At 39.1% G+C, this 14,784-nt stretch overlaps 1 protein-coding gene across 8 annotated transcripts in view; it reads right to left on the bottom strand.

The window, feature by feature from the left end:
- The window catches only part of LOC129725459 (probable serine/threonine-protein kinase DDB_G0282963), a 102,141-nt gene that overhangs the window by 66,994 nt on the left and 20,363 nt on the right, over positions 1 to 14,784 (bottom strand). For 6 of the 8 annotated variants that reach the window (XM_055681369.1, XM_055681337.1, XM_055681341.1 and 3 more), the window contains one exon: positions 6,619 to 8,079. In XM_055681369.1, coding sequence (XP_055537344.1) covers positions 6,619 to 7,996 — 1,378 coding nt within the window. In that variant the 5' untranslated portion in view covers positions 7,997 to 8,079. Of the gene's footprint in view, positions 1 to 6,618; positions 8,091 to 14,784 lie in introns of all 8 variants that reach the window. The other 2 variants (XM_055681377.1, XM_055681349.1) reach the window with 1 other exon arrangement.

The following is a 14,784-nucleotide window of genomic DNA, read 5'->3' as shown; positions in this document are numbered from 1 at the left end:
CACATGCGGCACAATGAAAGGAGCTTATGACCATATTTCCAACCGTAGCGCCATCATCATCGGCGGCGGCTTCAGGAAACTGTTGCCATGACATCGGTCTGGCTGAGCCAGAGCCGTGCGCACGGGGGTTTGATTTGAAGTTCAATATACAATTGTTTTCAGAGCGCTAGCAGTTATCATATTCATCACTTCAATAGGCTGGAATAAACAGAACGCAAATAATAAACTTACAATTATTTTTCTCCATGTGAATCCGTTTCAACGGTGCTCATTTTGGTTTCTGGAAATCCGTATTTTCGGGAAAAAGTTACGGAAATGAGGTATTTGGTTATTACTTCAACTAAATCATGCAAACAAAGGTATACAAACTTATGAAATAGATCAAGCAAACCAATTGAATGGTGTTCTGGTGCCGTCCTATGATTTCTCTTAAAAATCGTTATTAGACAGCCGATTCCCCAGGTGCTTTTAGCGTCCACGGAAGTAACTGGATAAAATTCTTGTCAGATCGGACACTCAAATTGGACACAAAAAAGTCTCTGGGTTCGCAATTTTTCTACCATTTTTATTTTATTCACTATTTTTGCTTGTATGGATTTGGAAAACTAATCATATTTAACAGCGCACGATCAATTGCTAGAACTACAGGAAGAAATGCATCGAAAAACCGACTTTTGTTTATCTAAATCTTATCTAGAAAGCACGCAACTCCTCTCTGAATGCTTTGCTCAACGCAACAAGCAAAATCACAAAGGTTGACAATCAATAACTAAAACAAAAGTAAAAAAAGGATAACTTACTGTCATAAATCCGTGCCTACATTGTCGATGCTTCTAGCTCAGGGGAAAATCAAAGGCTCTTTTATTGACTATGCTGCCGTTCTACGCATATTTGTCCCATGTTTCAAAACAAGCCAACGAGAAAAACGTGTTCTAAGTTTAACAGTTTTTTTACGCTTTGCGTTAGAACAGCAAATTAAATGAAGTGTTTCTCTGCAGTTTCGCCGAGAAATTCGCAATCTAGTGTGCTGTTTCTATACATATGAGTCCCATCACTTGTATTTGACTTTACCAGTTAGAAAGGTTATAATTTAAATCAAGATTAATATTTATTATTAAAAATGAACGCGTTGACCTTGTTGCGTGTATATGGAAGTGACGAAAGTGAAGTGGACGATTCCGCGGTACTCCTTCCGGAGCGACAATCAAAGAAAGAGATGAAGAAGCTGGATTTAACGAAAAAACGAAAAGAGTTGCACTGTATAAAACTGGAAAAATGCAACTGCCGTCGGAAGTGCAATGATAAAATGTCCCGTGATGATAGAATTCGAGTTCACGAGGCATATTGGAGGCTTGATGTTGCTGATCAAAAAATGTATATACGAAAGTATGTGCATCTTGCACCAATGAACACACGACGCAAGAATCGGATCAATTTCAACGAACTCCGGAAGGTCAACGAGGGATCGCTTATCAATGCCGCCTACAAAACACTCTCACAGATCCTGTTCCGTCGTCTATCACTTTCAACCAGGAGGTTTATGGGCTAGTACCGCCACCACAGACCAGATGTTCTCAATCCGACAGATCTTACAGAAATGTCGCGAGTACAACGTGCCCACACATTACATCTTCATCGACTTCACGGCGGCCTATGATACAGTCGATCGAGAACAGCTATGACAGATCTTGCACGACAACGGATTTCCGGATAAACTGACTCAATTTATCAAGGCCAAGTGATGTGCTATGTGCGTGTTTCGGGGATACGCTTCTTTGAATCGCGCAGGGGGTTAATACAAGGTGATGGACTTCCCTATTTGCTGTTTAACATCGCCCTCGAGGGTGTGATTCGGAGGACTGCGAATAAATATGTCGAAAACGAAATACATGCGGGCAAGAGGCTCCAACGAGAACAGCATCAGCCTTTCAACTCAAGTCGCTGTAGACGGCAATGAGCTTGAGGTGGTTGACGAGTTGGTGTATTTGGGGTCACTGGTGACCGTCGACAATCACACTAGCAAAGAGATCCAAAGACGCATCCAGGCTGGAAATCGTGCCTGCTTTTCACTTCGGAAGACACTTTGTTCGAGTCGAGTGCGACGACGCACGAAGTTGACGCTGTACAAAACCCTGATAAGACAGGTTGTCCCCTACGGAATCGAGGCAACAGCGCTCCTCGCGGAGGACCTTGACGCTCTTGGAGCTTTCGAACGAAAGGTGCAGCGGATTATCTATTGTGGAGTACAGACGGATGACTACGAGCTGCATGCGCTACTTGGAGAGAACCCTATTGCACACCTGGCGAAAGTCAATAGAGTGCGGTGGACCGGTCACGACATAAGGATACCGAACGACAACCCTGTGAAATCACTTCTTTTCAGCAACCATGATGGCACCAGAAATAGAGATGCGCAGCGTGTACGATGGCTCGACCAGATCGAGAGAGCCTTGCGGGTGATGAGATACCTGAGGAACTGGCGAAACACAGCCCAAAACCGAGCAACATGGCGACAAATTCTTGATACAGCACGAACCACTCTCGTCTGATTGGTAATAATGTTGGTGCTTTCTACGTTAGATATTATGAAATGGGGTGAATTTTATCATTTTTACAATATTTTTTTAAATAATTTGATTAATGTTTGATTTCAATATCATTCAAAACCAATACTGGTATGCCCAAGGAAACAGCTGTGCCTATTAGTATGATTTATATTGTTTATTTCATGAAATAAATACGAGAATTCTCTGAAGTCCTGATAAATCGGAGTGAAAACGAGCACCCATGAATTCAATGGGCTATCATTCGATATGTACGTTGATGATTTCTGAACTGGAAAATATTAATCACAGCTCCCTTGAAAACGAAAATAACGATATTCCAGGATTAAATCTATTGAGTTTTCCTCTCGAGATGAAATTTACTAATTTTGCTTCCGTTTGATCATCGTTCAACCAATTTCAACACGGTTTGGTTCAGTCAAAAATCAAGAGCCAGTTTACGAGAGGCGCAACTGCATGTTGTTTTGATGTTCTCCGATTTGGCTGAAATTTTCAGCGTTTGTTTCGCAAAATATCAATTTTGCCTTTCTCCTAGAAAGGTATAGCAATCACTGGAAAAACCAAAGGTATAAAAGTGTTCCAAAGGGTCGAATCTCGTATATCAATCGACTTAGTTTGACGAGCTGAGCATTTTCTGTATGTGTGTGTGAGCGTATGTGTGTGTGTGTGTGTGTGTGTGTGTGTGTGTGTGTGTGTGTGTGTGTGTAGCTTAGATTTTTATTTTGGAGGTTATGTTTAAAAATGTAAAAATCACGAAACATCAATATCTCCGAAACCACACAACCGATTTCAATAAATCCTTCCTAATCCTAATTGGTATCAAATGAACGGGCTATCTTAAAAACCCTTAACTTTTGAATTTTATATAGATTGAATATGTGGTTCAAAAGTTATGAAAAGAAACGTCTTCTGAAGACTGTTTAATTTTACTCATGTTTCTCAGAGATGGCTGGACCAATTTCCACAAAATCAGTGTTATATGAAAGGTCTAGTAACCCCATAAGACCCTATTGATTTTTTTGCAATCGGACTATTACTTTGCCTGTTATGTTTGAAAATGTGAAATCTAGCTATGAAAAGAAACATATTCCGAAGAATACATAAACTCACTCACTTTTCTCAGAGATGGCTGAACCGATTTTCACGAAATTAGAGTCAAATGAAAGGTCTAGCTGACTCATAACACCCTATTGAATTTTACTGTAATCGAACTGTAACTTCGTCTGTAATGTACCGAATTGTGAAAATCACGAAAATTCATTATCTCAGAAAGTACACAACCGATTTAATCAATAGTATTATCAGATGAACGGGCTTGTTAAGGGTTAACTGATGAATTATGATTGAACACGTGGTTTCAAAGTTTGGCTGCCCTATACGTTCCCATTTCATTTGATTATAATCAAACTAAGCAACCGTTATGTATTAAATTGTTAATAAAACAACGAAATTCTGTTATCTCAAAGATTACACGACTTATTTGAACATAAATAGTGTCATACGAAAGAGTCATCTCTCAAGCTTACAAATAACAAACTTCATAACAATTTGATATAAGTTTGAATGAGAAAGGCTGGGTCTGACCGCTAGGTGGATTAATTTAGGTTTTTCATTGAGGTTAAGTGCAGTAACACGTTCAGGGGATATGTCCAAAACGGTCAAATACTAAAAAGTGCAATAACTCCTGCTAGACTTGATGGATTTTTCTAAAAAATTGTGTTATTATTCTACACTACTTGAAAACGCATGGTCACAGTATATGGCAAAATGGTAACATGACGAAAAAATGCATTTTTCTTTTACAAATTGTCAATTTTTAGGGTCATCCTACTCTTCTCGATATCGCAAGAAAAAATACCAGAATATAGCGTTTTGTAGAGCAACTCAAGGGCTCAATGTATAAGCCAAGTGCACCAAATATGGCAAAACGGCCCTACACGGTGACAAATTTTACAAGGTATACAGCCCTAGAGTTGTATGAAATGGTGACGTGGGACTAAACACTGTAATTAGGGGACTTTTTTGTTACAAAATATACAGAGTCTGCAGACAGAATCAATGTGTTTGCTCAGCGACTGTACGTATTTTTATTTTCAGCCTCCCCTGGAAATCAATTTTTAGAATATATTCAACAACACTCGAAAGAATATCATTTATATTTAGCGATATTATGCCTGTAGTATTTTTTTTGTGCAAAAAATATGTATTTGACAAGGCACAAGCATATCGTGCTTGTTGCAGAAGCACCAAGAATTTCTCGTAATGCGTCAAAGTCAGAATTAACTCTATATCCTCAAAAACCAAATCCAATAATACTTACGTCATCATAATGAATGGTTTTGTCTTATTAAACTCTAACTAAATCGAATCTATAGTATGGATCTTACTTTCAAAATAATATGGAAGCCCTTACAAAGGTTCATCAATTGGCAAACATAAGAAAATATTTTAAACAAAATTATTAACAAGTTCCAGCAAAAAATCGTAGCAATCCACAATTACATTTTTATTTTTTGCTTGACAATTTTTTCATTTGCCTACAACTACATTCGCTGTATTACGAAGACATCTAATATACGTTTATTATGGTAAAGGTTAGAATAATAATATATCATCTAACAATTTTGAAATGTAAAAAAAAAATTCTGTACGAATCTTACTGAATAAACAAAAAAAAAACACAAGCATGCGCAGGCTCTTACTCTTCTATAAATGTATATATTTAGGAATTTACTCTTTCGATACCATCCGGTCACGATTATTCAGTGAATATCGAAGATAAAATTAAATAAATATCCGTTGCAAAAATTTACAATTCTTGTTGAGTAATTTATGGTAATTATATTTATGAGATAAACTTTCAATCACCATTAACAGAAGCATTGCAGTTTTTCCTCAATTGCATACGAATAGAAATTTACGAACAAAAGTGTACCACTGCCAGTGATTTAGACGGCTTTTTTCTAAAAAAAAATTCAAGGTACGTTTTACCTGAAATGGCGTATCTTCTAATAAGGTAGAGTGATTATTCAAATTTTCAGCAAAATCCATTAAGTCCATTGTGGTTTTAGTGATTTTGACCGTTCTGGAAAAATTACGTTATTATAACAAGCGATTTGATCTGTCCAAAGGCTAAAATATAATGTTCAAAGTTCCCAGTATTTACGCCGAAAACTATATACTTTTTCAAACCGATATATGATTATTCTTGGCCTAAAACGGAAAACGTGATTGAAATGATCTCGATATCGTGTGTCGTAAATAATGTAGAAAAGCAACCCGAGTAAAAATAAAACGCGATAAAAGCTACTTCATCGCTGGAAATTATATTTTTAGAGTCTATATCAATCTTCACACAGTTCTCCAAGCATAACCTATTTACGTTTAATTCGGTTTACTATGAATAATTCAAGACGTATCTGTCATTTTGAAATTTATTCGCACAAATTTGATTGAGTTTTGATGAAGTTAGAAATTTCGTGTTGTTAACAATAAATTAAAAGTAACAATGCATTTTTTTGAACGAAATACAAAAAAAAACACAAAAATGTAGAGCTCATAAAATCAGTCTCGTTGAAATAAAAACTCTTGTACAGTGCAAAAAATCATGTCAAAATTATGTAAATTTCTTATGGACCAAAAATCATTACTGGAGCTGAACTAATGCATTAATGATAAAGTAGAAATATGTAAATAACATATTAAAAAACGAAGTTTGAACAATCATTATTAAACTTTTCCTCAGTAAATTTGGCCAATTTATTATATTCGAATTTGATCAGGTTATTTAGCCTACTGTTTTTTGCAAGTTATGCAAATTGTTTACGTCACCAGCAATCATAGTGAACAGCGCGAGAATATCAGTTTTTCTATTTAGCCAGTACTCTCTTGTGACAAAACCATTTGTAGTTTTATTTTGCCTCACAACTCTTCTCCCTCCAAACGCAAATCCTGCCTACGACTATGACAGCTATAGGGACCTATGTATAGCCCTTTCCCAAGCCTTAATTTTAGAACGCTAAAGGGGTAGTAAGAAAGCAAAAATAAAACTCACCCATTATATTCGATCCAGAGTTAGCCAGTGAGTCTGCCGCTTTGTGAGCACCGTTGTCATCCGCCTTGCCAGCAAGGACAGCACTGCTGCTGTTAGCACCGCTACCATCACCGGCAGTCACCAGCTGCTGCTGGTGGCGATGAAGCGGTGCATGATGATGATGTGGATGACTATGATGCATATTCATTCCCGCCTCCAGCTCATCGACGGTGGCGGTTACTCGAAGTCCTGCTCCGGTCGAGATTTCCTGTGGCGGCTGTTGTTGTTGTTGGTGAACACGCCGCCGTTCCTCCTCGATGTCATTGAAAACTATCATTTCATTAGTTTTGTAATTACAGTAGATTCCGCTCGCCACGCTCGGTTTGTCGCTAATGTTTGTCTTGAGTGGCCCGTTGTTGTGCATTTCGTTTTGGTAGTTGAAATATTTTAGCCGATCCTCGACATCGCTTTCGTCCTCTAGCGGTGATTGAAGGACCTGGGTGTAGGAAGGCTTGAGCGACGATCGCTTTGGGGCCGTTGACGTTGCGGATGAGATCGGTGCCGAATACGGGAGGGTACTGCTGGGTGACAAGTCCCAGTGATAGCGCGAAGAGCTGCTAGGCGTTCCGGGATCTTGCTTTGGAAGATTATAGTAGTGCGATTGACGACCACCGTAGTAACTGTGGCGTTGGTAGCTACTTGCTTTGTGTATTTCCTCCTCTTCGTCGTCGTCGTCCGAAGGGAGAAAATGGCTTCCGCCACCGACGGTGTTTGCGTTGTTCTCCGTGGGTGACGCGGACAGCGGCGGAGGTTGGTTGTTGTAATAGAAGCTGTACTTGTCGACGGAGTTCATTGTGTGTCTTGCATTGGAACGGCTGCTGCTTTCATAGTGATTGTTGTTCATTCGCGAGCTGAAGTCTGATTTGTCACCCAAAAGTTCATAACCAGAGCCAGCTCCACTATTGCCAACGGTGGCCCGGAACGTATTCGGTTCCATCCCGTACGATTTGCTGCTGAATGTGTATGACGATGATGCGAGTGAGGTGGGTGTAGTTAGCGAGGACGATGTGCCCGTGATATCCGATTTGCTGTTGCTTGTTATTATGCTCATGCTGTTGATCAAGTTGTTGTTTGTGTGGTTAGCACCACTGGTGCTAGAGGAGCTTAGGTGACAATGTTCGGCACTTCTAGGCTTGCATTTCGGAAACAGAATCGAGATCTTCTGTTCGCTAAGATTCAAGGGATCGCTTCCGGTGCCGTTGCTGTTAGCGGTTGCGTTCAGTGGTATGGAGATGATGCTCTGCTCGGCGGAAGCCTGTGCGGTACAAGCGGTTGCGGTTGCTGCTGATGTGGATGATGATGATGATTTCTTATCTAGTGTGATAGTTGAACTGACCATTGTATTGTGAAAAGCGGTGGATAAACGAGAAGGCTCTTCTCAGGTTACTGAAGTGTTTAATTCCGTGGCTCTCAGAAGATTATCTGAAGAGAAGCTATTTGCAAGTTAGTTACATTTGCTACATTTACTTCGTGTTACTGCAGTGTGTTGAATGGTACCAAATCAAGGCGATTTTTTTTGCGAGAAACCCCATTTTTGCGCACACCCGCGGACTCACTTTAGTAACGGTGAACAGTTTCTGTTAGTCCAATGAATACCAAATGACAATAGAGAATAAATTTAAATATAAATGGAGTCGTTGGCGGTCGAAAATTTTACTCGTTTGATAACGCGCACAAGAATCATACAGAATACAAAAACGCTAGGTCAAAAGTGAACATCTCATTCTTTTGATCACCACTCTGGGATTAGGCGCCGTTCTAGCCGTTCTCGGGACCAGCCGTTTTTTTTTTTGTAAATGTGTCCCATAGTCGGGGAGTGAAAATACATGTACAATTTTGAATAGTTACTATAAAAAAATTATACAACAGACAGAAAGTGTCAACCCACCCGTCGTTTTCTGTTGTTAACTAAAAACTAAAAATTAACCAATTCGCTGTCAAAGCGGAACTTCTGCCCCTCTCTAAATGGTTGAACTCCAATGAGCATAAAAGAGTGGTGAGGAGGAGAGTGCATTTTTCTTGATTTTTCTTCAAATGTAAACAGCTAGACGAACTCAATGGTAAACCCAAATAGCTACGTCACTATTTCGCATCAAATCTGGACAGAGGAGGGCGAGCAGAGGGGCGCGTGCAAGTGTTAGTGAGTTTCCTCCTCACCTCTCTTTAATACTCATTGGTTGAACTCTAACGTATGAATAATGAGGAATTGGAAAATTTGAGTAGCAACCTTTTTGTACAGCTATAGATAAAACATTTACTATGTCTTTCTTGATCCAAATCGTTCATCCTTATTCTACACTTCAACAGTCTGAGTAGAATTGTAATTATGAATTCTGATCGAAATAAATGGCTCAACACTGCTTTGATTAGAGTTGACAACAATTTTTGAAATGTAGAAAGTATAAAATTCAATATCTCTGTATCCTGCGGGGATAAATCATGCATTGTTTTATCGAAAATAAGCTAGGATCAGCTTTATTTGGCATTCAGCTGCTTCTTTGTACTAAAGCGCCTCTAGTAGTCATGACAAGAAACCATAATGACAGTGTTCTGATCAGTGCTGCCAAGTATACTGATTTTTCTGTATTGTACAGATTTTTTGACCACGATACAGAAATGATACAGAATACAGAATTCATACAGATTTTTGATTTTTAATACATATTTGTACAGAATTTTAGCAATTGAATATTTTAAATTTTCGTTTGAAATTTTGTTGTTTCCCAAAATGTCCGAACTAAAGAACAGGTAGCTCTGCCTCACAAACATTTCATCCGAACATCAGTTTTCCCTTTTTGATTGCGTTTCCCTTATAGCCGCCAGACGGGCCGATTCACTTAAGGCAATCCACGGTTGACGTTTCACTGCTCAAACATTTTTTATTGTTGTTGGTTTTCAAGTTGCAAAACACAACCGAACACGAAACCTTGCAATGCCAGGAAAAATAAATACTAAAGTAATATTTCATTGTTGTTTTAGGAATCGCCACTTGCAATACTAGAACAACCGATCGGACAACGTTTGTTTTTTCAACTGAAATCAGCTGATCGCAACTGTCTCGTGGACTGTCTTATTCACAGTATGCAGTGGGTGCCTTACGAATAATTTTGTGTGAGAGAAAAAGAATGCAATATTTTTGCTTTGTTTTCTTGGTTTTCACAATCAGTCTGACAGTTCAGAATGGGAATTTGTATAGGTGCGAGCAGGCTTTAACATCTCCCGATCAACCACTCTTTATGCACCTTTATGAAACGACAACAACTGAAATCAATCGATATAGGTTCAAAACTAATCGATAGCGATCGTTCTCATTTCATGAAGAAACTTAAAGAGTGGTTGGTCGGGCTGTTTCTTCGTCCAACGTGGAATATTTGCGGCTGATTGTATTTATATTGTATTTGCATTGGCGACAACCAACACTCTTTGTTCGACTTCTGCTGGGCGTCCGGCATAAGCGGGAAATCGCCTTTGTTTAATTTCTTCTGGACATCGACATTTGACTAAGCGGGAAAACATTGGAACAAAAATACCTGATTCGATGGCTTTCATAGGAAAAATCACGGTTATAGACCTGAGTTTGCTTTCAGGAATTTTACCCAACCTTTTCACAATTTCAGGCGAGGTTAGAGGTCGGATTCCAAGCTCAGTCAGCCTTAAGCCGAGCACTTGTAGCACAGAGAACAGACGTTCATCTTCTTTTCAAACGATGTGTAAAAACTTGTAACCGTTATTTACCACTAAGTGGTAATGCTCCCGCTATGTGGCGCTTTTGTCACTTACAAACCAAGCACTAATATCGATAAAATATCGATACAGCAATATTTATGCAGTGCAACTAGGGCACCATAAGACAGATGTCGTTAGTGTATTAACGTATTTTGATTCAAATTTTTACACACGATTTTCAAATTTCTTTATATGAACATGAATGTCTGTTCTCTGTGCTTGTAGGTACAAGAACAAAATACAGACCTTTTTTTCGGGTGCATACAGATTTTTCAAAATCTGTAACGGTGCAGGTCTGGTTCTGGTCAGCAGAGATTGTTCATTTAGCAATCGAAATCAGAACTTATTGAATCAGTGAATCCTGGAGTAAAAACTTTTGTCGTGTTGGTTGATGATTTGGCAATGCATCTATAGTTATTGAGGCCAAATAACGTTTTTCATAATTTGTTGAGTGACTAACCAGGTGGAAAATTTTTCATTCGTTCGACCAAACGAAAATCACAAATATGTGTATGTACACATGTACTAATTTCTATGATTCCCTCTACAATTTGGGTATTGGATGCATGAAGTTTTGGTAAATTTTAAATTTAATAGGCGCCCTCCCCCAAAAATTCAAGTTCTGCTCTGTTGTGGGTGGAAAACTAGGGTTTTAATCCTTGTAGCTTTGCTATTCATTCGATGGGCTCTGGCTTAAGTTGTCAGCTGTCCTCGTAAGCAGGTTGTCAAAACAATATTTGCGTTGTTGAAAAACTGTGCCAAAAGATTTGTGAGTTATTCAGTGAGAAGCCGTTCTGCCTGTTTTCCAGGAACCGGAAGTAACCGTATTGGCAAAGCCGGAGTTGGGTGAGAGGGGCCGGGGCAGATATTTCCGTGGGGCCCTCTTTTCTTAAAACATTTATTGGTTATTGTGAAATGGAAAGTGAAGAGCAAAAAAAAAAATAAAAAAAGTTATCACCTCGGCTTCCTGGCTGTTCCATCTGACCTAGGACAAGGGGTGGGGACTATATTCGGGGGGCCAGGGGTATTTGCCACCTTTTACCACAGACAGACGTTCAAAGAAGAACAACATTGATCGAATATTCCGTGTAAATTTTCAAAGAGAATTGCTTTATAAATCACTCGTACACTAGCGCCGCCTGTTCTCTGTGTGGTGACCTTATCGCTACAATATTATTTTTTTTCTGGTGTACGAGGCTGGAGTCACTGGTGGCGCTATCTGATTATAAATTGCTACTACAAAAAACTTTACACAAGTTTGGAACTCAGCTTGGAAGTCTGTCTGCGCCTTTACCTTACGTTTGTCCTTCAACCTCATCACTCGACTTTTCCTCTGCTATCAGGTTATGGGCCCAGGAGTAAAAAACATCTGTAGTAACGGCTGAACAACTAGATGGAGAAAATTTTCACTATAAGATATTTTGAATTAGAAGAAGAAATGTCTCGGAATCAAATGAGGCGTTCCGGAGGCGGAAATGGTAACCGTTTCGAAGGTAGAAATCAGACCAGACATATCGAAAGATGTGACGGAGAAAGGAGTTCAGCTGGAAACGAAAACGCTGAGATTGAAACATGGAACGGAAGCGGAAATCGAGCTGTAAGTGACAGCGATAACGGCGAGTTCAATCCGTATCCGGTGGTAGACATTAACTCAGAAGCGGACGTTCAGATGGCCTTTCGAGACCTCCTGGCGGTTGTTTATATATGTTACCGGTGGATAAATTGAAAGGCCGTTAAAACGACGAATCATGGACATTTACCATGTGAATGGTTACGACCTGTGAAGGCAAATGACATGCTGTAAGTCCTCTGAAAGACGCCGAAGTTAATGCGGATCTTGCAGGCAAAGATTTGCCTCAGTATCGAACCGTACACAATATAGTCTGGAAAGCAGAAACGGCGTCTGAAGCCTGGAAGAACTTAAAGACGACATTCCACGAAAGTTGACTCGTTTGGAACTGGTAGACGTCATCTACAAGCTATCAATGAAAGACTATGTGGACGAGCTAATGTCTACCAGCCACAAGCTTGATAAAATCGAATTTATGTTGGACGATAAATGGCTTTCGTTGATTTTGACGATGGGCTAGCCACGTCGTTACGAACCCACGATCATCGGTCTAGATGCGTACGAAGTTAATTTAACGGCAAATATAATCAAACCAAAAATATAGCAGGCCGTGAAGTTTGAACTAGAGGCAGAATCCGGTAGTTCGAACGTCCAGTGTTTCAAATGTGATAAACCTGGACATCGGATGTCGACAAAAGACGAAGGCGGTAGGAGGCTCTGGTCGGCACAAACAGGCGGCATTGCATGGCTTGGCATAAACCAGTGGATTCTGAATTCGAGAGCAAGACGGCATAGGTTTCGATAAAAAAAAAGCTCTAGAAGAGGCCAAGACGATGTTCGAATCGTTCTATGGGCAATGCCATGGAAACTCAAGTTGCAGCTGTTGGAAGCATACACACTTATTCTCGTTTTAATTGTTCAGTAATTTTTATTACGGTCATGCTCAGTAAATTTGAAAAAATACTGATCATTTTGTAATTTTCTCAAAAATAACTGATGTCGGTTGAAGTTTTTACCGAATTACCGTTATGCAAAAGGCACTTGACGAGCTCAGCAAAAAACATTACTGACCTTTTCTGTAAACTACAGTATGTTCTGCACTTTTATAAAGTTCAGTAAATATTTGACGATCTGTCAGCATCTTCCTAGGTGTTGCTGAAAAATCTTCAATTGTTTAACTGAACTCTTGTTGTTTTTTACTATACTGTTCGGCAGTTTTTCTGCATCTGTCAAAACGAAACATCAAATGTCCGCCATTTTCAAATATTCAGAGTTCCGAAGCTGAGTTTTTAAGTGTTTTGCGTGTGATTAAAAAAAATGGATATCTTACTTTCAAATCTACAAGAAAACGACGTGGAGGTACACGATCTATTCAGTCAGCATATGGAAATTTTTCCACCACAGGAGAGCAGTTTACTTGAAGCCTGCAACAAAAAACCTGTATTCATCATAACATTAAACGTATCAAGTTTTTACTCGAATGTGCTGGGAACACCAGTATAATCGATCTAAACAATCCGAAATTCCTTTCTAAAATTATTCAACAGTTGCAATAGCAACTTTCACAATGGTTCATATTTCTCTCGTAACCATGAAAAAACTTTACGTTTACAGAATGCTCGGTAATTTGTGACGAATCGTCAGCTTTGTAAATTAATAGAACGCTCGGTAATTCGTGACGAATAGCCAGCTTTGTAAATACCGAATCATGCAGCAATTTTTGATGAACGCTTCGTAAATTTTTACTGAGTTACCTTCTATGTTTGACGTTTCAGCGAGAATGAAAAATTACCGAGCACTCGTCAAGCAAATAAATTGCTGAACAGATTGCTGATGGCTCAGCTGTTGAGAACTCGTTAAAAAGATTGCTAAGTTCGGTTAAAGAAACTAAGTGTGTAGAATTTGTCGCTGATGGGAAAGGTACGTTTACTAATCTGAATATTGCCAACGTACTATATATTCCAGAGCTACTCGATTTTGCTCGGGTTGAAGCCTCCGAAAAAGAGGCAAGGACTAGGAGGGTAACTAATTGTAAACGGGTTCAGACTGATTTCCTACACACTCAGTTTCTTTTACCGAACTCAGCAATCTTTTTAACGAGTTCTCAACAGCTGAGCCATCAGCAATCTGTTCAGCAATTTATTTGCTTGACGAGTGCTCGGTAATTTTTCATTCTCGCTGAAACGTCAAACATAGAAGATAGCTCAGTAAAAATTTACGAAGCGTTCATCAAAAATTGCTGCATGATTCGGTATTTACAAAGCTGACTATTCGTCACGAATTACCGAGCGTTCTGTAAATTTACAAAGCTGACGATTCGTCACAAATTACCGAGCATTCTGTAAACGTAAAGTTTTTTCATGGTTACGAGAGAAATATGAACCATTGTGAAAGTTGCTATTGCAACTGTTGAATAATTTTAGAAAGGAATTTCGGATTGTTTAGATCGATTATACTGGTGTTCCCAGCACATTCGAGTAAAAACTTGATACGTTTAATGTTATGATGAATACAGGCTTTTTGTTGCAGGCTTCTAGTAAACTGCTCTCCTGTGGAGGAAAAATTTCCATATGCTGACTGAATAGATCGTGTACCTCCACGTCGTTTTCTTGTATATTTGAAAGTAAGATATCCCTTTTTTTTGAAAATCACACGCGAAACACTTAAAAACTCAGCTTCGGAACTCTGAATATTTGAAAATGGCGAACATTCGATGTTTCGTTTTGACAGATGCAGAAAAATTGCCGAACAGTATAGTAAAAACAACAAGAGTTCAGTTAAACAATTGAAGAGTTTTCAGCAACACCTAGGAAGATGCTGACAGATCGTCA

The sequence above is a fragment of the Wyeomyia smithii genome, chromosome 1, assembly GCF_029784165.1.
Source record: "Wyeomyia smithii strain HCP4-BCI-WySm-NY-G18 chromosome 1, ASM2978416v1, whole genome shotgun sequence".
Taxonomy (NCBI): domain Eukaryota; kingdom Metazoa; phylum Arthropoda; class Insecta; order Diptera; family Culicidae; genus Wyeomyia; species Wyeomyia smithii.
The sequence above is the reverse complement of the archived record's forward strand: the minus strand, read 5'-3'. Positions and strand labels throughout refer to the sequence as shown.